The sequence below is a fragment of the Macrotis lagotis genome, chromosome 3, assembly GCF_037893015.1.
Source record: "Macrotis lagotis isolate mMagLag1 chromosome 3, bilby.v1.9.chrom.fasta, whole genome shotgun sequence".
Lineage (NCBI taxonomy): Eukaryota > Metazoa > Chordata > Mammalia > Peramelemorphia > Peramelidae > Macrotis > Macrotis lagotis.
In genome coordinates this window covers 164,587,050-164,612,094 of record NC_133660.1, presented here as the reverse complement: position 1 = coordinate 164,612,094, position 25,045 = coordinate 164,587,050, and the positions used below count along the sequence as shown (strand labels likewise).

Here is a 25,045-nt window from a genome sequence, read left to right as displayed (position 1 = left end):
AAAGAGGAACACCATTGAGAAATATTTTACAAATGAGCCCAAGAAGGATCAAAATACTCAGTCTGAAGATGAGGAAACACAAGCTCCTGCATCTAAAGACTCCAAGAAAAACAGAAATTGGGTTCAATCTATGACAGAGCTCAAAAAAGACTTTGAAAATAAAATGAGGGAGTTGGAAGAAAAACTGGGAAAAGAAAGGAGAGAGATGCAGGAAAAACATGAAAATGAAGTCAGCAGCTTAGTCAAGGAAATCCAAAAAAATGCTGAAGAAAATAGCATGCTAAAAACCAGCTTAGGTCAAATGGATAAAACAGTTCAAAAAAGTTATTGAGGAGAAGAATGCTTTAAAAAGCAAAATTGGCCAGATGGAAAAAAAAGATAACAAAACTCTCTGAGGAGAACAAATCCTTCAGACAAAGAATAGAATTCAGGGAGATTAATGAAATCAGGAATCAATACTTCAAAAACAAAAAAATGAAAAGTTAGAAGAAAATGTGAAATATCTCATTGAAAAAACAACTGATATGGAAAACAGACTTAGGAAAGATAATTTAAAAATTATTGGAATACCTGAAAGTCATGATCAGGAAAAGAGCCTTGACATCATTTTCAAAGAATAACTAAAGGAAAATTGCCCTGATATTCTAGAAGCAGAAGGCAAAATAGAAATGGAGAGAATCCACCGCCAGTGCTCTATCCAGTGCACCACCAAGACACCCCATCACTTTCTTCTTGATCCTGCAGTTGGTCTATTCAGCTATATTTTGTTCTCTGTTATTGCCTCTGCTCATATTCTTATGACTCTGAATGACACAGGAGGAAAAAAATCCCAAAGTGTCAACTGTCTGTCACAGATCCAAATAACTTAATTTCAATTGGCTCCTCATAACTATATGGTATAGTAAAATTTTTCTTCCTTGACTTATTTTCTTCTTTGGTACTCTCAGTGACCACTCTAAAATTTATCTTTTCTTCTTCAAGTCCTCTAGCTTCCTCTAACTCCATCTCTTTCAGAAGTTGTGATTTCATTCTGATTTAGTAATAAAATAGAGCCCATCTTCTATGAGCATCTTTTGTCCCCTACTCCATACATCAAAACTCCCCTACATTTTCACCTACAAAGATGCATGTAGAAGAAATGTGTATATAAGGAGATATGAAATACAGTCTTATGTCAATGAAGATCTTCAATATCTATAGATGCCAAAAGGAAAGATTATCAAAAAAAAGTATGGAAACAAAATTTCAACTTGAAACTTTGTTTTTTTCTGGGAAGTAGAAGAGGAGAAATGAAGAGATCAGAGGGACAAGGGGAGAAAAAGATTTGAAGAAAAAAGCTTTTAAGTTATAATAATGATAAAATTCCAGAGTAATCTGTTAATACAACCAATATCAAGTGCTATTTTATTTTTAAAACATGGTAATTAGAAAATTATTCCAAAACTTCAATTGTTAATATTCTGATAAACTCAAATAGCAATTTACCTGGAGAAGCAATCTTTCAAAAGCCAGGAAGTTATCCCACTTGGCAGAGAAGGGATGTTTCAAAGTCTGTACTGTGGCCAGCCCAAGTTGTAGGAGACCACAGTGACTCTCTAAGGCTCTGAAGTTTCTCTTGAAAAGCTGGATATAAGAAGTGAGCTGCCCAGGAGTAACTCGTCCTAGAGGTGAGAAAAAAAAACAACAGTTTTCTCAATATACTCTTCCTTTAGTGGTCCAGTCAAAATTTTGAATGAATTCTCAGTAAATTAAAAATATTTACAAACATTGATATAAATACCATTTCATGGTCAATGGACAGAGAACAATGTGATAGGCAAGTCAAACATACAACAGGAGAGAAGATCTTTGGTCAGAGCCTCTATTCAACTATAAGACATTCAGAGAAAGTTGGAAAGACTTGTATGACTTGATGCAGAGAACCCTATATAAAATGATGACAATAACAAAAATAAAAGAACATGGCAACTGAACTTGGAAGGGATGGAAGGACATACATTTAATATAGAGGTCATATGTCCCCAGAGTAACAGACTTGGGCAGGTATGCCAACTACATTGGTCAGTTTTGCTTCATTCTCCTTTGCTAGAAAAGGGGTTCAGGGTTTAAGGGAAAGGCATTGAGGGACATAACTGTAGAATGAGTAAAATAAAAGCATCAAACTTTCTTTAAAACAATTGTTACTATGAAGTCAAAAGAAAAAATGTTGATGATGAAAGGGAAGAGTTTCATTTTGGAACAAGAATTCACATTTATAGTTGCACTTCACGGTTCACAAAGGGCTTTCCTTAAAACAAACGTATAATAGTACAATTATTATTTTCCCCATTTTGCAGGTAAGTGAACTCAGGTCCAGAGAGATGAAGTGATTTGTCCTCGGTCAGGCAATTAAAAAGAGGCAGAACTAAAACTGAAACCTAGGTCTTCTAACTGAAAGTCTTTTTCTTGAATTTTAACTGCATTTCTTCCTTGAAAGTAAGTGGCTAACAGGTCTAGAATGTTGAAAGATTTCAATGGAAATGGGAAACAAGAAGTTTATCAGCCCTGATGACATATCACATTTGGTGTAACAATCATCATATTAATATTTATTGAAGAGCTTATATGTACTGGTTATTGTACAGAAAAGCTTTATATAGTGTTTATTCCTTCCTTGCCTCTAATTCCATCTACAACTATCTGCCTATAACATTCCAGAGGCCTGAGATAGCTTCCCCTCTCTCCTTCTGCCAAACTACATTCTTTAAGCTGCAACTGCCCAGAAGTTAGGTCTTCTTTAAATTCTCAAGTCTTTTAACCTCTTTGAGACTCAGTGTTCTCATCTCTAAAATGAAAGAGTTGGATAAGATGAAGATGATCTTCCAATTTAAAATATATGGTCCTTTCATCTTAATCTAGATTAAAGAAGGCAAAAAAATTCACCAAAATAAAGGTAATCAGTGAACCTTTCACACACACACACACACACACACACACAAACATATATACAGGTAGAATTTATTATTCCTTGAAAGGTGATATGGCATGATTGATAGGGAGATAGCCTTGGAGTTAGATGATCTAGTTCAAGACGTACCCATAATACATATTAACTATGTGACCAAAATTTGATCACGTAACATCTCACTGTACCTAGGCAAGTCTTTTAAGGAACCAAGTTAGAGACAATTTTCTGATCTTTATCAGTATAGGGAATTTCTATATCAGAAATCACTCTATATTAGTGCAATAATAGCTTTAGTCTATAGTAAGTGAAGAGTTCTTTTAAAGAAACTGATGCCATGGGGGTGGCTAGGTGGCACAGTGGATAGAGCACTGGCCTTGGAGTCAGGAGTACCTGAGCTCAAATACAGCCTCAGACACTTAATAATTACCTAGCCGTGGTCTTAGGCAAGCCACTTAACCCCATTGCCTTGCAAGAAAAAAAAAAAGAAAGAAAGAAACTGATGCCTTAACACTTATATATCACAATTTTTCTCAATATGCCTTGTCCATCATAATTTTTATCTTTCCTTAGAGCAAAGAAAAAAGTTGAGCAATTTTACAAAGAAGGAAGCCGAACCTAGAAAATTCAAGGAATTTGCCTAATGTCATATTGCTTTTAAATAGCAAAGCCCTGGGACAGCTAGGTGGCGCAGTGGATAGAGCACTGGCCCTGAAGTCAGGAGTACCTGAGTTCAACTCTGGCCTCAGGCATTTAATACTTACCTAGCTGTGTGGCCTTGGGAAAGCCACTTAACCCCATTTGCCTTGCAAAAACCTAAAAATAAATATATAAATAGATAGCTAATTAAATAAATAGCAAGGCCCAAACTAGAATACAGGTCTTCCTAGTGGTCCCTCTGAAAATGACTATTGGCCCAATTCTCTCTCCCTTTTGAGATTTAGTACTTGTATCACCAAGTGCCTCTTCAACATTTCAGCTGGACGACAATAGGCATATCAAAATTACATGTTCCCCAAAAGAACTCACTAGTTTTCCCCAAAAAACGTGTATTTTCCCAACTGCTGTCTATATTAGCACCATCCTATCAGTTACCCAAGTTCACAACATAGGAATCATCCTCTATTCTACTCTCTCCATCATTCCCCACATTAGTTTATTGTTGTTCAATTGTGTCTGATTCTTCTTGACCCTATGTACCATAGCATATCAAGTCCTTCTCTCCTCCATCTCTCAAAGTCTGTCCAAGTTCATGTTCATTGTTTCCAAAACACTATCTATCCATCTCATTCTCTGCCATCCCTTTTTCCCTGTGTCTTCAACCTTTCCTAACAGGGTCTTTTCAAATGAGTACTGTCTTTTTATTATGTGGTGAAAGTATTTAAACTTGAGTTTTTGACCTCCCAGGGAATAGTTTTAATTTCTTTAAGTCCTACTAATTTTATTTCTTTGCTGTCTAAGAATCTCCCTTCTCCAGCACTACCTCTACACATCTTTGCATTCATCTTTTTCTCTTCATTCAGACAGATGCTCCATCACTTTTGACTCTTAGACTATTACTCTTAGACTATTGTAATAGCCTCTTAATTGGTCTCTCTGTATAAAATGTCTCCTCTCTATACAGCTGCCAAAACAATATTCCTAAATACTTCTTACCCGATCAAAAAGTTCCAGTAGCCCCCATCAACTCTAGAGCAAGTGCAAATCCCCTAGTTTTGTATTTAAAGTCTTTGGTTCAAACCTATCTTTCCAGGATGGCAGCACATTCCTTCCCTTCATACATTCTATGCGCCATCCATGCTAGTCAGTTTTGTAACCTCTGTACATGGCATCCATCTCCCTTCCTCATTTCCTTGCAGGTACTGCCTCTCTTAACTGAAATGTAGTGCCTCTTCACCTCTCTCTTAAAATACCAAGCTGTCTTAAAAGTATAGCTCATATGTGACCTCTTCCAAGAAGGTTTTCTTAAGGTTTCCCTAGTTATTTGACTACTCATCCAATAACTCAAATTTTTTGATATTTACTTGGTATAGGTCTATGCTGTTTGATTCTATAAACACCATCATTAGAATATGAGCTCACTGAAGGGAGGATTGTTTGTCTTTATTTATCTTTGTATCCTAGGTCTTAGCATAGTGCCTAGCTTGTAGCAGATGGTTAATGATGCTTACTGGTTAACTGCTTTCCACTATACCAAGCAGCCTCTTAACTTTCATTTCACTACTAGGATCCAGACATAGTCAACACTTTCATATACAGATATATAGTCTTAATTAAGGAAACAAATGTTTATCTTTCATAACAGAAATTTAAATAGTACCCTCATTAGCAACTCTGGCAATTGTTCACTATTACTATGATATTCTCTTGCCTTTTTGGATAGAGGTATCCAAAAAAGTAAACACACAGAAATCCATATAAAAACACTTGTGCAGCAAGGAGGTATGAAAGCAGTCCTTATTTCCCTTTTTCCATGGATTTGTGAATAAATAACTCAAGCAAAGAAAAACCGCTTGAGGCAATTATTTTAAAAAGTTATTATTGGCATTATTTTTTTAAAAAATAGTATGTGACTATCTTGTATAATATGAAAACACAAAGAAAAGACTCAGTTTCCCAAATCAACTAAGCAACAAGATGACAAATGTCCCATTGGTATACATAACTTGATGAGAGATTTCTAACATTCTACATCTACTAACAGAACCACAAGCTCTGAGCATTGAAGAACAGATAGAACATTCATTCATTCATGCTTCTTTTTTTTCTTTTAACATCATCAGAAATATTTACATAGTGGTTTAAAAACTGTTAATTCAGGTTGGTTTTGCAAGGTACCTTTAAATACAATTAGTCTTTTTATACTGAATTTTCATGAGATCCACTGTTTAACTGGAGCAGCAAGGTGAAGCAGTGGATAGAGAACAGGATCTCGAATCAGGCAAACTAGTTTAATTCTGACCCCAGAAACTTAGTATACATGTAAGCCTGGCCAAGTCAGTTAACCCTGTACTCCTCAGTTTTTTCATCTTTAAAATAAGCCAGTGAATAAAATGGAAAACCAGTATCTTCGCGAAGAAAACCCCAAATGGACCCATGAAGAGTCTGATAAACTGAATTATACTGTTTGAAAAAGTGAAAATTTGTAGCAACACAAGAAAGAAAAAAAAAACCTTTGTTGCTGTTATTGCTGTTGTTGGGAGTCAGTCATGATAAGCAAATAGTTTTCTGATTTCAATTATTATAAATGGATTTCATCATACTTTATGTTTTTTATAATGCTGACAAACCGAAGCCAGACACAATGTTGGCTCTATTCATTTGCAATTCCCATGAGATGATGACTACAAAAGTGAGTAGAAGTATCTTTGCTTTTTTGGAATTATTAAATGGAAACATACATATAAAGATTTGGGGCGGGGATGACTCCATTGCAGCAGACTTAACATAAAGAGTAGTTTGTCAGTAACATCTGTGATGATTTATTACAAGTGGATTAGACAGAAGAAGGAACCCATATTTTGAAAACTGCATATACAGTATACTGTTTAGTTATGAAATGGTTTAATGAAAAGTTCCATTGAAAAAGCAAACAAACTGGAATATGCAGGCAAAAAAAGGATGCTAACCAGATAAACTGATGACTCAAAGCTAAATACACATTAATTTTTCCAAACCAATTAGAATCATCTCAATTTGACCTTCTATGGCATAACAAAGCTTAAGTTAGAATATGAGCTCAAAATGAAGGCAAAAATAGGATTACAGATCATAGAATTAAAGCTGGAAGGGATTCTGAAAGTAATCAATCTAACCACTTGATTTGATAGAAGGAAACAAAGGCTGAATAAGATTAAGTGACTTGCTGGTGTTTAAATGGATGTTTTAACTGAGATCTTAATTCAGGTCCTCTAACCTAACTCAAGCATACTCTTTCAGCCACAAGAAATGTTGATACTCCATCAATGTTATTAGTTACAATGATAGTGTTTTACCTAAATATTACTAGCTTTCTTCTGAAAACCTAAGATATTTCAATAAAGAGAGAAAATGGAGTTCTATTTATTAAAATGATTTAATTAAGCTACTCTCCCAGTTATTTGTAAAAGATTAGAATGGGGTAGAGAATGGTGACAAAAAGACCAATGAGACTTTATAAAGGTACTTGGATTTTTTTTTTTAAGCATTACAGAGTGGTTAGAAAATCATTAGAAAAATGGAGTTATGGCAAGATACTCCAATAAGTACTTAAGGCTCAACCTCAGTTCATCATTTGAATTAGTTGCAAGACTGATTTAAGATACTTCAGTAGGAAAATTATACCAGCCTTGCAAATAAAATGGCAAACCACTCTAGTATCTTTGCCAAGAAACCCTCAAATACAGTCATGGAGAGTCTGATACAACTGAACAGCACAATTTCAAAAGATGAAAATTTATAGCAACACAAGAAAGAAAAAAGAGCTCTTTTGCTGTTGTTGGGAGTCAGTCATGATTGGCAATGAAACCACATGAAACAGTGAATGCATAATAGATACATCATAACATAATATATTATATTATGATGACTGAGTACCCATGTTGTAAAAAATGAGGTAATAGATGATTTCAAAAAGATAAAGAAAGCCTTATATAAACTGATATATGGTGAAGGGAACAGAATCAGAAGAATTTTTACAATTTACAATCACTATTCTAACATCAATATTCTAAAAATGAACAATTTTGAGGACTTTTAAAAAATGAAGAATGAAATGGGTAGGAGCAAGAAAATAATTTACATGATACAATACAATAATAACATTATAAGTAAAGGACAAACAAAATTGAAAGCTGTAACTACTATGATCAAAACAGTAACTATTCATAATTCTAAAGGATCAATGATGAAATATGCTATCCGTTGTGAAGAGGAAATGCATTTGGGGACGCAGAAAGAAGACATAGATATTTTTGTATACTGCCATTGAAGAAATTTGTTTTTGTTTGACTATGCAGATTTGTTAAAAGAAATTTTTTAAGGGGCGGCTAGGTGGCGTAGCTGATAAAGCACCAGAGTACCTGGGTTCAAATCTGGTCTCAGACACTTAATAATTACCTAGCTGTGTGGCCTTGGGCAAGCCATAACCCCATTTGCCTTGCAAAAAAAAAAACCCTAAAAAAAAAAAAGAAATTTTTTATCTTTTTTTTTTCATGGAATTGGGGTTGGGGGGGGGAGAAAATAGATTTCTGCTCTTTTTTTTTAAATAAAGAAGTATGTAAGTGTGCTGAAGATATGAAAATGTGTGTGCTCTCAGATAAAGTCATCATATTATTTAACTTTAACTTGTTATTACAAGAGCCCTCTCAAAAAGTGAAATAATCTATAATTTTTTAATGTAAATGCAAAACAATCAATAATATTTTTTCTTAATTCACATTGATATGGCACTTACTACCTGCAAAGCACAATGCTAGGATCTGAAGATACAAAGCCAAAATTTTCTAAAATTAAAAAAAAAATAACCTGCCTTTGAGAAGCATAGTCTTTGAGCATTCTACTGCAGGTTTACACTATGAAACAGAAGAAATTGCTTTAATTCTCAAACACTGCCTATTACACAGAAGGGATTTTGGCACTGTTCATTGTATTTTAGAGCTACAGGACTATCTGCACCCCACAAAAAATACTTTTCTGTGAGTGGATGGCATCTGAACCCATGATTTCATTAGCATGAGAAATTCTCATTGTGGAAATTTCCCTCCAAAGATAAAATAGCAACTCTATAACTTACTCACAAAGAGTTAGCTGGAATTAAGTAGATACCCATCAATTGAGGATTGGGTAACCTTATTGTGGTACATGAATGGATTAGAATATTTTTTTTATAAAAAGGGTAAAAACATCACTTGTACAAAAATATTCATAGCAGCCCTGTTTGAGGTGGCAAAGAATTGGAAATTAAGTGAATGTTCATTAATTGGAAAATGGCTTAATAAACTATGTTATATGTATGTGATGGAACACTATTGTTCAATTAGTAACCAGGAGGGATGGGAATTGAGGGAAGCCTAGAAAGATTTGCATGAACTGATGCTGAGCGAGATGAGCAGAACCAGAAGAACATTGTACATCCTAACAGCAACATGGGAGTGATGATCAACCCTAACAGACTTGCTCATTCCTTCAGTGCAACAACCAGGGACAATTTTACCTAGCTGTGTGGCCTTGGGCAAGTCACTTAACCCAATTTTCCTTGCAAAAAAAACTTTAAAAAAACTGTTATCTTACTATGTAATTTTGCTAACTCATACTTTATATTTCTTCCTTGAGGATAAGATTTCTCTCTCATCAACTTAGATCAATATATACCATGGAAACAATGTAAAGGGGAAAGGGAGCAAGATGGGGGGGATGTAAAATTCAAAATAAATAAAATCTTTCTTTTATTAAAAAAAAGAATATTTTTTCACAGTAGGAGAATATGATGAATATGGTAAAGAAAGAACCATGGAGGGGAGTTAAAAGAACAGATACAAAATAAGTAGACACAAGAAAACAACACAATAACTACAACAATGTAAATGGAAAGAACAACTACCACAAAAAAAAATGAAAGTGAACATTACAGAATAAGGAAAAGCAAACAGGACCTCAAAAGAGACATGAGAAGACAGTCCTGCCTTACTCCATTGCAGGGACAAGTATGGAACACTATCTATTTTTTCAGACTTTTTTTGAGTCTGCTGATATTTTTGCTGATTTTTTTCTCTGTTTTTTCTTTAAAAATGTTGTATAATATAGCTTTCTAGGAGGTACTAGGTCAAATTTTGGTGATGCAAAAGGAAAAGATATCTATAAAAATGTTTTTTTAAATGATTATAATGGTCCCCTGGGTAGGATACTTGGCAGAGAAAGAAAAACTTTGGGAACTTCTAGTAGGAGGAGTTGGAGAGGGTAAGTAGAAGGTGATGATAGATGAAGGGTGAATATAGTTATGTTAGTGACAAGACCTAAGTTGGTTATTGTGAAAAGAGTGGGATAAACGTTATCTTCCAACTCTCTAATTGATTGATTATACATCATTTAGGGTCATTGTGATCCCCTTCATGCCATGCCCAGACACATGGTATATAAAGAAGGCTGATCCCACTCTACTCTCTTTGGCAAAGAGTGCTCCAGGGCACTAAAAAGGATGGAGGAGGAAATCTTAAATATTACATTTATAGACCATAATTTAATATGATAATAATAAAACATCAACAAAATATATAATCTAAATAAATAAAAATGACTTCCTTTAAAAAGTAGTTAAAAATCTATATCACACACACAAAAAGTTAAAGCTAAAAATAGTAAAAGCCATGGGATGAAACTAAATCCTCATAAATAAATTAATATTCCTGAACACATAAGATAAATAAGTGAGAAGACTAACAAATTGCATAGGTAATTTTAAAATGAAAAAACTCAATAAATTAATAAACTCAAAGCAAGCATTGGAGAAAAGTTAGAAAAATAAAAGCAATTTATACAGCACTGAATATCAAAGACAATCAAATTAATAAAGAAAACAAAAAAAGTCTAAATTGACAAAAAAAGATTAGTCCAGTTTAACGTGAAACAAAATTGCCAAAATAAATACATAAGAAAAAGGAAAGTATGTTAATCACAGATATAATTATAAATTTAAAGCAAGAAGCCACCTTAGAGGTCATTGAGCACAACCTCCTCTCATTTTGCAGATGAAGAAACTGAGGTGCAGGAAGGTTAAGGGATTTTCCCAAGGTTACACAAATGTTAAGTTTATGAAATGGGATTTGAGTCCAGATTCTCTTTTGACCAAGTCCAATGTTTTCTCCATCATGGCTTATCTAAAGAAGAAAAAGATAATCAGAAACTATTACATATGGTTATGTGCCAATGAAACTGATATTTAATGTGAAAATGATTTGTGAAAATATAAAAAATCCAAATTAACAAATCAAGAAGTAGATAACCTAAATAATGAAATCTTAAAAATGAGCAGTGAACAAGTCAAAAATGAACTGCCAAGGGAAAAACTCCAGGACCAGCTAAATTTACAAGTTAATGCTAATAAGCACAACTCATTTCTATTCTTTGAAAACAGAAAGGGGTGGCTAGGTGGTGCAGTGGATAGAGCACCAGCCCTAGAGTCAGGAGTACCTGAGTTCAAATCCAGACTCAGACAGTTAATAATTACCTAGCTGTGTGGCCTTGGGCAAGCCACATAACCCCAATGCCTTGTAAAAAAAAAAAAAAAAAACAGAAAGACTGAAGTCTAACTAATCGTACCTAATTATTGCTCCAACTATGTTTCACTAGCTATTAATATCTATAGGTCAATGACTTAGAGGTCATCTTTAGAGGAACTGACACTTCAGCTGGTCAACATGCCATACCCAGAACTGAGTTGGAGAAGGACAAGTCAGATTGCTTTTGGGAAACTGTCAATAGTTTTTATAACCCCAAGCTTCTTCCTGAAACACAGGCACATCTTTTTAACATCAATATTCTCCCAGTGATGCCATTTATGACTGTGAGTCATGGGTTATTCCAGTCTCTGAAGAATTAAAATTGCTGGTCATTTAAAGGGTAATGGAGAAGTAGGTGTGAGTGATCTGAAACATAGTATCAATTATCAATTATAGACGAAATGTGGAATAAAAGATTTCATCATCAAGAGATGAAAGGTCAGACAAGAATATGGGCCAAACATGTAGCAGGTGAGAGAGATAAGTGTTGAAGAGTCTTCACATTCCACTGGAATTCTGGCAAAGTCAAGAGACCCAGACGACGGCTCCAGGCCACACTCTGTAGGACAAGAACAAGAATCTCACTGAAAAAGACTGTGCATACGGTTCACCATCTGGACTCTTGGAGGAAATATTCATATTGATAAAACTGCAAAAGGACTGCAGTACCAAAGTATATAACGAGGCTCTTGCTTGCCTTAATAATTTGCTTTGAGGTTTTTTGATTAATAATCCAAAGATATGCTTATGTTCCAGAAATGTCAACTTGAGGCCTTAATGTAGCCTTAAAACTCCCCAGTTGACAGAATGAAATTAAAATTAATTGGGAAATATTTTAACAAATATTTAACCACAAATTTTAACAAAATAAATGAAAATTCAACACAACATAATGTTTACTTGTGGTCTTCTAAGTTAAAATGCTACACATCCTTTCTATTTCAGTTTGTTGTCACTGACCAGTACAACCAAAGTCTCAATACTATTCAGTGAGTTGCATGGAGTCAGAAGAGAATGGGGAAGGGGTAGCATTAAGACATTTTTATAAGAAAAACAAGTAGGTGCTTTTTTGAAAGCTTCAATAAGGTCAAAGGGAAAGAAAAAATAGTGAACCTGAAGCTAGAGAATCATGGCAGACTTATAAATGACCAATGATAAAACACCTGTAGAAGATGAGAATCTTTGTCAAAGAGGTTCTTCTGAGCCATATGATGTCAATCTCTGAGAAAGTTTGATTTAAAATGGTTGTTGCTGAGAACTGAAGACCAGTTTTATAACATCATAAATACAGGGGAGATTTTTTTGAGATATCTTTCAAATATTATACATTGTAATAGTTTTTTACATCTCCAGTAGAACTGCACCCCACTGTCCAAAAAAAGTAAAAGGAAGGAAACTTTGGAACTAAGTTTTTATTATAAAAAAAATCAATCATAAACCAATGCTGTCAGTTTTTATTTTACTACAGAACAAAATGCCACTCCTGCCATACTTGGGGCACGGAGAAGAAAATAAACAATTCTCCTAAAGGTGATATAGACTATGCTTAGGGAAATGTAAAACCACACACCAAAAATATGTGACTTTGGGCTTAATCAAAAATGCAAGTCAGTTGATGATTAGATCTTGAGACAAATCTACAAACCCAACAAAAAATTCTGTAAATTGAGGTACAGATTAATCTAAACTGGTTGAGAATAAATGGGTTCCACAGACAAACACTTCCTTGCTATTCCCAATCTGAGTTAAAAGGGAATTTCTGCTGTCAAAAGGAACATTAAGTAGAATTAAGCTAACCCACACTTTAGGAGTACGATTCTATCTGGTAGCATTCTTCCCATGTTTTTTGACCATTATAAAATAGATGGAAATTTGCTCCTACAAAGTCCATCTACCAAGTAACTAAAGAATTTATGTATGACCTAGGTAAGCTAGTAGATACTAAGGATACAAGGACAAAATGAAACAGTTTCAGCCCTCAAGGAGCTAACATTCAATCAGATTCATGTATACATGTAAACAGATGCAAGATAAGTACAATTTTTGATAAATATCAGGGTTTTTTGGTTTGGGTTTTTGTTTTTTTAGTTTTCTTGGTTTTTGCTTTGCAAGGCAAATGGGGTTAAGTGGCTTGCCCAAGGCCACACAGCTAGGTAATTATTAAGTGTCTGAGGGCAAATTTGAACTCAGGTACTCCTGACTCCAAGGCAGGTGCTCTATCCACTGCGCCACCTAGCGGCCCCGATAAATATCAGTTTTAAACTACCTAAACTTAAAACAGAACTGAGATTTTTTGACACATAACACACACACACACACAAAAACATTAGCTGCTAGGAGAATTAGAAAAGGTCATAAAGAATAGGGAAAACAAACTGAAAATCTTATATCATTGGTGATACAAGAAGAGGAAAGAAGAGGAATTAGAAAAGGCCACAAGAAAAAACTGGGAAACACAAATTCAATTTCTTATATATCAAGAGTGACTTAATGAAGGGGAAAGAGAATCAGGGCACAATGAGGAAACACTGTGTATATATAAAACAAAAGAGCACATTCCTCTTCTACTTAGTCCTTGGTCCAGAGTAAAACTTGTTCTTCCTTATCTTAAAGATAATCTCTATACTTTTAGCACTGAATTAATTTCTGCCTTCAGGGCAAGTTATAATGAATGCATAAAAATGCATACAAGTAGAAGCCATCAGCAATATGTAAAGTGTATGAAATGGAATAAGGTGTGGTTAATATGACAGAAAAGGAAAATGATAAATATTGGAAGGAGTGTGGGAAAACCAGGATATTAATGCACTGTTGGTGGAATTGTGAACTAATCTAATCATTTTGGAGAGCAATTTGGAACTATGCCCAATAAGCAATAAAGTATGATCTAGCAATAACATTATTATATTATATTATGTTAGTATCCCAAAGAACTCTTATCCCAAAATAAGATCCCTAAGAAATCATTTTTAAAAAGGGGGGGAGGAACTATATATACAAAAAAAATAGCAGCTTTTTTTGAAGTGGCAAAGAATTGGAAATTGAGGTGATGCCCTTCAACTAGGGAATGGTTGAACAAGTTGTGGTATATGATTGTTATGGAGTATTATTGTTCTGTAAGAAATCATGAGCAGGCAGATTTCAAGAAAACTTGGAAAGACTTGACATGAACTCATGCTGAGTGAAGTGAGCAGAACCAGGAGAACACTGTACACAGTAACAGCAACATTATGCAATGGTCAGCTATGATAGATATAGTTCTTTTCAGCAATACAGTGATCAAAGACAATTCCAAAAGACTCATGATGGAAAATACCATCCACATTCAGAGAAAAAACAGGAGTATGCCTGCAGAACAAAGCATATTATTTTCACTTTTTAAAATTTGCTTTATTTTTTTTCCTTCTCATGGTTGCTTCCCTTTTGTTCAGATTCTTCTTTCACAACATAACTAATACAGAAATATGTTTAACATTGTTGTACATGCAATAACCTATATAAGATTACTTGCTATCAGAAATCTTTCAAAAATGAATGTAGAAAATTGTCTTTACATGCAATTGGAAGAAATATTTTTTAAAAAATTAGAAGAAAAAAATAGAAACGGAAAAATGTGAAATAAGCCTTGAAAGGTGAGCTGGAGCCAGACTTTGGAGGGTCTTAAAAACCACCCTTAAGAGTTTATTTTCTCTGCTAAAAGCAAGAAGAAGCCAAGGAAAATTTTCAAGCAGGAGCTGGACATAATCACACCTGTGAATAAGAATTACAATGGCATTATTCTTCCTATTCATTCCTCCAAATTACTATCCTATAGTCTATAAACAAAATCGTCTATAGCTTTGTATTATTTCCATTGAAGGAAATAGAGAGGAAAAGTTTTGCAAAGAAAAAAAGTCAACGCCTCACATTTTACTTTATTTTTAAATGCACCCCCCCCCAAAAAAAAGTTGAAGTGACCATTTTTCCTGAAAAGAAAACATCTAGCACTTAAGATTTCACTATTTATATTTATAACACTGATCAGTCTCATTCAATCTAGTAACAAGACATAAAAAGGAAGAATTGCAAGGAAAGTGAGCTATATATATAGGACAAAATGGTGACACATAAAGGTCAAAGCCTATAAGCATTGTTAACAATTTTACTATTTCTGGTAAAAATCAAATTTATAATTTGGAAAATGTTAGGTTCACTAAGGAAGACAAACAAAGGGTAAGAGGAGGGAGAAATTACTGATTCACAAAATAAAAAGGAAATAATATGAGAAAAGCTTTAATTAAAAATATCTCTATTGAAATAGAGAAGGCCTAGTATTAAGTATTTTAAACATGAGGAGAAAAACACTCTATACTGATTAAAATGTATTATCATAATTTCCCTCAATGATTCAGAAGGGCTACATTATTCCATATGAACAGATTTGGGGTCAACCTGCCATTTAATCTATTATATTTCATATAAGTTCTTTATTTCCAGAGTCCAGTTATCCTAGATTCACAGCATTATAATTCATATTTACTTTCTTCACATTATTCTTCATTCTTAAATATGCAAGAACAGATTCATATTGGGACCAATGTAAGTAGTTAGAAGGGGCAAAGATACTTAACAATGAGGCTAATTTTAAAAATATCTGTGCAGTAGACTTGTTGGGATATCTTAGAACATAAATCATATTTTATTGCTCATTGAGATACTCTTAGAAAATCAACACACTTCTGTTAACTTTTTTTTTCAAAAATACTGTAACTTATAAATTTAATCAGTGCCAGACATTTTAAAAGTACAGTTTCATAAGGAATTCATTGAATGTTTGAATTTTTGCTTATGACTAAAGGCAAAATAAAACATTTGATTCCAACAAAAACTTAAGTTTAGCAAAAAAAAGGGGGGGAAGAAGGCAATTATCTCTAAACTCTATTACAGAAAGTATCAAAGGTGTTAGTCAAAATACGCTTCTAGTTTTATTTTAATTATGCATTACTAAAGCCCAAGCATCTCTACTACATTGGTCTGTTTTTCAACACTGATCAGTCTCATTCAATCTAGTAACAAGATATAAAAAGGAAGAATTGCAAGGAAAGTGAGCTATATATAGGACAAAACGGTGACACATAATCTAATTTTGCCACAACCTGAGGAAAAAAAAACAGTAAATTTAAATTTACTCACAGAACCAATATTTAAGAGGAATAGAGGAGAAGGCAGGGAATATGACATAACATGCCAGTTGGGATGAAGAGCCAAAGTCATGGATATGCATTAGAGAAATAACCAAAACATGAGCAGCTGGGTGGTGCAGTGGATAGAGTACTAATAATTGCCTAGTTATGTGACCCTGGACAAGCCACTTAACCCCATTGCCTTAAATTTAAAAAAATTTTTTTTTTAAAAATAAATAACTAAAACTGGGGCAGCTGGGTGGTGCAGTGCACAGAGTACTGGTCTTGGAATAAGGAGGACTTGAGTTCAAATCTGATCCAGTCATTTGACACTAATTTTAACTATGATGCTGATCAAGTCACTTAGCTCCAATTGCCTCACCAAAAAAAAAAAAAAAAAGAAACTAAAACTATAAAAGACACTTTAAACTATTTTCTTCATATCTTTCTTAGCCAGTTCCACAGAGATAAAAATAAATCATCCTATAATATTATTCCAGATGGAACATTCTTTTGTCTTTAAATTCACTACAATGATCCTATGGCTCAAATTCCCAGTCCTCTGTCTTCCACATAAATTTGCATTAAACACCACCACCACCCAAGGAAACAAATATCATTTGGGGAAGAGGGGTTTGGGCAAGAAGAGATAAGATTCAATAATGACATAATAGTTCCAATCTCTTTTTATTTATTTGGCCCATAAACATATGCCAAATTTCCAATCATGAGCCTTAAAGCTGTCATTTAATGAAATGCGTATGCTCCAGATTATGCTTCATGGGAGACACTGGCACAGGACTGCCCAGCATGGTGTGGCCTAGTCAGAGAAGGTTCTGTGCTCTTTGAGCAAAGTAGAAGTGAAGTAGCTCAAAGGAAATGGGAGATGTGCAAGTTTAGAGTACCCACCCCAGATGTTCAGAACTATACACTATTTGTGCCTGACCTGTAGGAGAGCATCCTGAGCTCATATTGGTCTGATCAGTCACAGTTGGATTCACTATAAGACCCTAACCTAGTAATGTCATTTGAGTCCTCTTTGAAGTACAACTAACCAATAAGCTTCAGAAAAGTAGTTTGTGCACAAGTTGTAAACTGTTATATTTTTCTTCCATCACATTAGAAATGTAACAAAAAAGAAAAAAAAACCTTTAAATTTTAACCTTTAAGTTAGAAAGAAAATAATAACCCATCATACTCCTGGTGTACAATCCAGAACATTCCCTCTGGGATGGCACCTGTGACTTGAAGCTCTCCTCTTGGTGCATCATGACTCTTTTTTGAAAACTAATATTTCCTCAATATCTAATGGGCAAAATAAATACCAGTCAAGTACCAGAAAACAGGAAAATTAAGTACCATAAGAAAAGCCCTATACTAGACAGTTGGTCAATAAAAACCTGAATACAATCTCAGGACCCTGGCTAATAAAATCCATGCTCAAACAATGTAGATAAATTCTATATCTATTGGTTAACTATAACCCTTGACCAAAGAGAAAAATAATAAAAGTCACATTTAGACTATTCCTTCTTTCTGCAGACCCTCTCTACCTCCAGGGGCTAGCTGATATATACACAGAAGGCATCTCTATTCTTCTACTATGGCCTTATTTGAATTTCAGAGCCATCAAATCATCTGCAAATACCTCAGCCTAATGTCTCTGTGATTTCATCAATGTATGTACACAAACCAGTCATTACTGATCACAATTCATTCAGCCCCTCTCAACCTATAGTACTCTCATTCATGTCATCTTAACAATCCTTCCCAAGACATGCACCCATCATGTTATTGGTCTTCCCCTTGATCTCTTGACACGTGGGCAGTGAATCAATGGCATATGTCCTCTTTGTATATCACAGGTCCAACTCCTTTTCTGGCCATAAGGAAAATGATAACTCATTTATTTTTAATTTTTTAATTTTATTTTTAATTTTTTTTATAATTTTTCCCATAATCTTGCTTCCCTCCCCCTATGCCCCCACAGAAGGCAGAAGGCAGTGTGTTAGCCTTTACATTGTTTCCATGGTATACACTGATCTAAGTTGAATGTGATGAGAGAGATATCATATGCCTAAGGAAGAAAAATAAAGTATTGCGCCTGATTGTTGCACTAATGGAATGAGCAAGTCAGTCAAGGTTGGTCATCACCCCCTTGTTGCTGCTGTGGTGCACAATGTTCTTTTTAGTTCTGATCATCTTGCTCAGCACCTTTCCAAGGCTTCCCTGAATTTCCATCCCTTCTGGCTTCTAATAGAACAATAGTGTTCCATCACACACACACACACACACACACACACACACACACACACAAACCATATTTATATATACTACATATATACACACATACCACATTTTGTTAAGCCATTCCCCAACTGAAGGACATTTACATTAATTTTCAATTCTTTGCCACCACAAATGGAGCTGCATTGAATATTTTTGTACCAGTGATTTTTTTTATACATTACTAAAATATTCTTATTTAAGAGTAAACATAATACCCCCTCCCCCAAAAAAATATAGACCCTCATGAGAAATGAAGTAAAGGAAAGAAAAAAAAATATCAGTCTGTGTTCTGATACCATCAGCTCTGTCTCAGGTGGATCACATTCTTCATAAGTCCATCATAAAAGTTAGTTCCACATTTTTGCACTGTTGCTGTTACTGATCATAAATCCCTCCATCCATTCATCTCCACTACCATACATTTTATTTTCTCTCTCCTTTTACTCTATCCCTCTTCCAAAATATGCTGTAGGGTAGCTGAGTAGCACAGCAAACTGATCACCAGCACTGGGACCAAGAGGCCCCGAGCTCACATACCACTCCTGAGACCCAGCAACCACCCAGCCCCATGGTCCCAGACAAGTCATCCAATCCCAGTCCCTTGTAAGAAGTAAAAAAAGGAAATGGATTATATCTGACTGCTCTCTCCTATGATCTACCTTCTCCTCTAGCACCCACATCCCCCCGTTCCCCCTTTCACCCTTCTCTCCTTTTTACTCTAGATATCTGTAATCTATTGAGTGTGTATGCTGTTTCTTCTCTGAGCCATTTATGATGAGAGTAAAGGTTACCTCATTCCCCCTCACCTTCCCCCCTCCCATATCATTGCAAAAGCTCACTGTAAAAAGGGGAAAAAAAGATCTTTTATATGAAATATCTTAGGCTATTCCACCTCTCCTTTCTCTTACTCCCAGTGCATTTCCATTTTAGCCATTAACTCCATTTTTACAATATATTATATCTTCAGATTCAGCTCTCTCTCCTGTGCTTTATCTATAAAAGTTCCTTCTACCTGCTCTATTAAATGAGAAGTTTCAGTATTATCAGTATCATCTTTCCATGCAGGAATACATGCCGTTCACCATCATTAAATCCTTCATAATTTACCCTTCTTGTCCACTCTCTCTATGCTTCACATTTGAAATTCCCCTGGTTCATTGAAAGTTCATCTTTTCCCCTGAAAAAGGATGTTCAGTTTTGATGGATAGTTCATTCTTGGTTGCATTCCAAACTCTTTTGGCCTTCTGGAATATTATATTCCAAGCCCTACAAACCCTTAATGTAGTTGCTGCTAAGTCCTGTGTGCTCCACAATATTTGAATTGTGTCTTTCTGGCTATTCAACTTGGGAGTTTGGAAACTTGGCAATAATATTCTTGGGGGGGGGTGTTTTTTTTTTAATCGCTTTCTGGGGGAGATCTGTGGATTCTCTCAATTTCTATTTTGCCCTCTGCTTCGAGGATATCAGGGAAATTTTTCTGAAGGAATTCTTTAAAAATGAAGTCAAGGATCTTTTCCTAATCATGACATTTAGGTATACCAAAAACTTTTAAGTTATCTTTACTGAATCTGTTTTCCAGATCAGTTATTTTTTCAATGAGATGTTTCACTTTTTCTTCTAATTTTTCATTCTTTTTGTGTTGAACTATTGTGTCTTGACTTCTCATAAAGTCATCAGCTTCCTTTAGGTCCATTCTACATCTGAAGGATGTGTCTTCCTCAGAGAGCTTTCTTATCTCCTTTTCCATCTGGCCAAATCTTCTTTTAAAGCAGTCTTCTCTTCAATAGGTTTTTGCAAGACAAATGAGGTTAAGTGGCTTCCCCAAGGCCACACAACTAGGTACTTATTAACTGACTGGGACCGGATTTGAACCCAGGTACCCCTGACTCCAGGGCTGGTGCTTTACCCACTGCACCACCTAGCCGCCCCCTCAATAACTTTTTAACTGTTTTATCCATTTGACCTATGCTGTTTTTTAACGTGTTATTTTGTTTAGCATTTTTTTGGATCTCCTTGACTATGCTGCTGACTTCTTTTTCATGTTTTTCCTGAAGCTCTCTCATTTCTTTTCCCAATTTTTTCTTCTGTCTCCCTTACTTGATTTTCAAAATCTTTTTTGAGCTCTGTTATAGCCTGAGCCCAACTTCCATTTTTTATAGAGACTTTAGGTGCAGGAGCTTGTACTTCCTCATCTTCAGATTGAATTATTTTGATCCTTCTTGGGATCACAGACAATGTATTTCTCAATGGTGTTCCTCTTTTTATTCTGTTTACACATTTCTCCAGCCTATACCTGGTTTGGGGGTACTTCTTGAGCTTTTGAGTATTATTGTGACACCAACTTTGGGGTTTTTTTTGGTACACCCCACTGGGACCTTTAATCCTCCAAGGGCATATGCTCTCTTGCCTGTGCTTTGATATGTAGATGACCATAGGCACTCCCCTCTGCCCTGGAGCTGTGAGGAGGAGCCCTGCTATCTTAGTATGCAAGGCCAAACTGCAACCTGGAGTGTGGGAAAACAGCAGAGTCCTGCCCCAGGGACAGCAGAGAGATTTCTGCAGTCTCCCCTGACCCCCTTACCGTCTATGGGCTGTGCTCTGGAGGTGCAGGTTGGTTTCCCCTAATTCTAGCTGCAGGTTCTGTGGCCAGTGTTCCTCACTCCACATTCATTCTGGTGTAGCAAAGTTCTCTCATGGCTCCTTCAAGCTGTTGTCAGTGATCCCTGGGCAAGGCTGCACTGGGTTGCGATGAGGCCATGGCTGCAGCTTTTTTCCAACCCCAAGTCCTGGTGAAATTTCATGTGGAATTTCTGAGTTCTCTTAGACTGGGAATATGGATCTCTCAGTCTTTCCGTGGGTTTTGCCCCTCTAAATTTTGGCTAAAGTCATAATTTGATGGCTTTTGGAATTTTGGGGGGAAGGAATTTCTGGGAAATGCTGATTTCGTGCTGCCATCCGATAGCTCATTTAAATGACAGCTCTTTTACACTGCTTTGTGAACACACTTCGTTATTGTTAATGAACCTAGTTATTATGACTACCATTTGTTGCTCCTTTGCCCTTTATTTGACCTTATAGCATCATCAAAAGATTACTGAAGGGGCGGCTAGGTGGTGCAGTGGATAGAGCACCGGCCCTGGAGTCAAGAGTACCTGGGTTCAAATCTGGCCCCAGAGACTTAATAATTACCTAGCTGTGTGGCCTTGGGCAAGCCACTTAACCCCATTGCCTTGCAAAAATCTAAAAAAAAAAAAAAAAAAAAAAGATTACTGAAATAAGAAAATTAGTTCTTTTGGTGTTTCCATTTTGGCAAATGCATTACAAAGATTAAATTTTTCTAGGAAATGGTAATAACTCCTGATGATTTCTGTTCCTTTATCCATTTCCATGAATTTCTGTGAACAAAATTACAGCCAACAATTTATGACTCTGTATACAAGTCTACAGCACAGAAGAATTGCTGAATGGATTCATGATTAAGGGTACTATTATTCTTTTTTTGGGGGGGGGATAAGATAGTCACTTGTTTTGTTCTAACATCCTCATGATAATCTTTAGATCCAGGGTAAAAATCATTCAAATTCAAATTCACTGATGTATAAGAATGACTTTTATGGAGCCAGAAAATCTTAAATTCTTTCATTCCTTCATTTATTAATATATAGATGCATGCATTCAAACATTTACTAATGGTTCAGTATGTGCAAAACACTAAATTAGGGCTATGGGATTTTCAAAACAAGGACAAAATCCTCTAGAATTTGGTAAAGGAGATATAACTGATAAATTTAACAGAAAATAGAAACCGATGTTTCAAAAAACAAGACTCAAAGAAAATGGCATAGAATAAATACATCATCAGAGGTGATATGAGAAATGTTTTTTTACACACAAATTTCTAAATAATCAACTTCATTATCTAGCTATTAAGCCTTTATTTTTAAACAGAAACCCACTCTCATATTTATCTTAAGTAGTTATGTTTTTATAAATTCTTATATAATTCACAAACAGTGAAATATTAACTTTTTCTTTAACAAAAGGGAAAGTGGGGAATCTAATTTTTCACCAAAAAAAAGTTTATTTATAATTAAATTTTCCCAGGGCTTAATTCTTCTAATTCAGAAGTCCAAGTTCATTGTGCAAGAATAAGTAATAAGAACAAAGAAACAGGCAATCTACCAGACAAGAAGAGATAACAGCTCTGGAGTAAAAACTGGCATGTAAGGGAAAAGGATAAGTTATATCTAATATGCTTGATATTTTTTCCAGATACAATAGTCTTACAAGTAAGAATTCATAAAACAGGAGTTTTTTCCCCCACTGCTAAGGGAAAAGAAGAGAGAATGAAAACAGAAGGGAGGAAGATTCAGAAAGGTAGCAGACTGCTCTTTAAATTGTAAAAACTCCTACAATTCCCATATTTCATTCTAGAAAGACAAGTGGTAACATTAGGCATTGGTGACAAGGGGTGTGTGTGTGTATATATATGTGTGTGTGTGTGTGTGTGTCTGGTGTTAGGAAGGAGCATCTAAATATGTATACTGTGTATTCCATGTATATCTGTCTCTATTTGACTATATCTATTCAGATCATCCTTCCTATCTATTTCTTATCTATATGTCTATTGATATAAATTAATATACATACCCTTAGAGATAGATATGTTCCTTCCTAATGCCAAACACATGCATGCTCACACAGACATACATAAACCCAAACATACATACAGAAAGACAAGTCTATGTCATATATAGACATGTGTATATGTGTGAAATATATTTATTTTTCTACACATATGCATCGTTTTTGTGGTACTATAGAATCACACATGTATATGAATACATACATATATACCACCTATCAATATAAATGCAAACACACATACAGACACATTCTTTTCTAATACCATCTATACAATACTATTTCTATACATATCCACATACATGCAGATATATATATATATATATATATATTTGTCTCTGTGTGTGTGTGTGTGTGTGTGTGTGTGGTGTTAGGAAGGAATATATCTACATATGTGTATCTATAGCTATACAGACATATAAATATGGATAAGAACAGCTTTATAGATATGGCACCAGTAATAGATATAATACATATACACACATGAACGCATATTTATCTATCCATCTAAGTATACACATGCTGTTTTTAATATCAAACATATATATATATACACAGTAATCAGTGCCATATATATATATATAATATGTTTATATATATGCATTTTAATGCTTACATACATGCTCTGTATATGTATGTAGGCAGACAGATAGGTAGGTAGATAAATAGATGTTCAAATGGTGTTAGAAAGAACACACACATATAAATGTAAAAATTCACACATGGAAATTCATGTATGTTCCTCCCTAACACCATTTGAGCATTTTACAACCTTTTCAAGGCTTTTCCTAGATTTTACATAATTGTAGGCATAAGCTACCTAAGTAACCCCCCCAAAAAAATTTGCATGATAAAGATGATGACCTTAACTGGAGATTGCCCCTTGGGCAGAGGCTTGGACTTACCCATGCTCATTTTGATAGGCAAATTCTCTCTGCTTGCTGCTTCCACCAGGTGTCTCCTAACCTCCATTAGAGCTTCTTTGTGCTTGATGGTCAGTAAAGACTCCCAGAGGGCTCTGGCTGGTGTGTCACTGCAATAAAACCACAAAGAACACTGACTAAATTTCCAGTATGTAATAAAAGGGGTGAAAAGAAAAATTGTATTTTTTTAACTCTGAAAATTAATGTTTGCTCATCAGTTAGGAGTTTTTGACTCACTCTTTTGAATCAATGCTTATCACTAAGAAAATAATAAAATTCCCCCAAGTCATCAATAGACACAGAAAAGAGAAAGAAAGAAAAATAGAAAGAAAAAAGTGAAAGAAAAAGGAAAAGGAAAGAAACAAAGAGAAGGAAAGAATGAAACAAAGAAAGGGAAGGATAAAGAAAGGAAAGAGGAAAGGAGAAAAGAATGGAAGGAAAATAATGCCAAGTTACAGGAGATTAGGGTGAGTGAGGAGAATGAAATTATTTAATGATTTTTAAAAATTAAGAGGGGAATAAAAATTACTTTAGGTTACAAGTAGATCAATGAATTGCAATAAGGCAATAAATATAATCAATAACTAATAAAATTAATGAAAGGTAATTTAATAAATTTAATAATTACTTAATAAAATTGAGGTAAACAACTGTCCAAATGGCAAATTTTAGAACTGAGGGTATTATCAAAAATAATTAGGAAGGTAAATGTTAGAAAATATTGTGTCCAAGAATTCAAAATAATTAGCAAGAAAATTGGCCTCAACAAAGCAACAAATTGCTTAGAAAATATTTAACAAAAGTCCTTAAATAGACTAGCTCATTAAT

At 34.7% G+C, this 25,045-nt stretch overlaps 1 protein-coding gene across 1 annotated transcript in view; it reads right to left on the bottom strand.

Moving 5' to 3' along the window:
• SCFD2 (sec1 family domain containing 2) overlaps window positions 1–25,045 on the bottom strand; it is a 454,457-nt gene that overhangs the window by 360,238 nt on the left and 69,174 nt on the right. The window contains exons 3-4 of the mRNA XM_074229435.1: window positions 24,200–24,327; window positions 1,486–1,661 (exon numbers count right to left, since the gene is read on the bottom strand). Coding sequence (XP_074085536.1) covers window positions 1,486–1,661; window positions 24,200–24,327 — 304 coding nt within the window. The remainder of the gene's footprint in view (window positions 1–1,485; window positions 1,662–24,199; window positions 24,328–25,045) is intronic.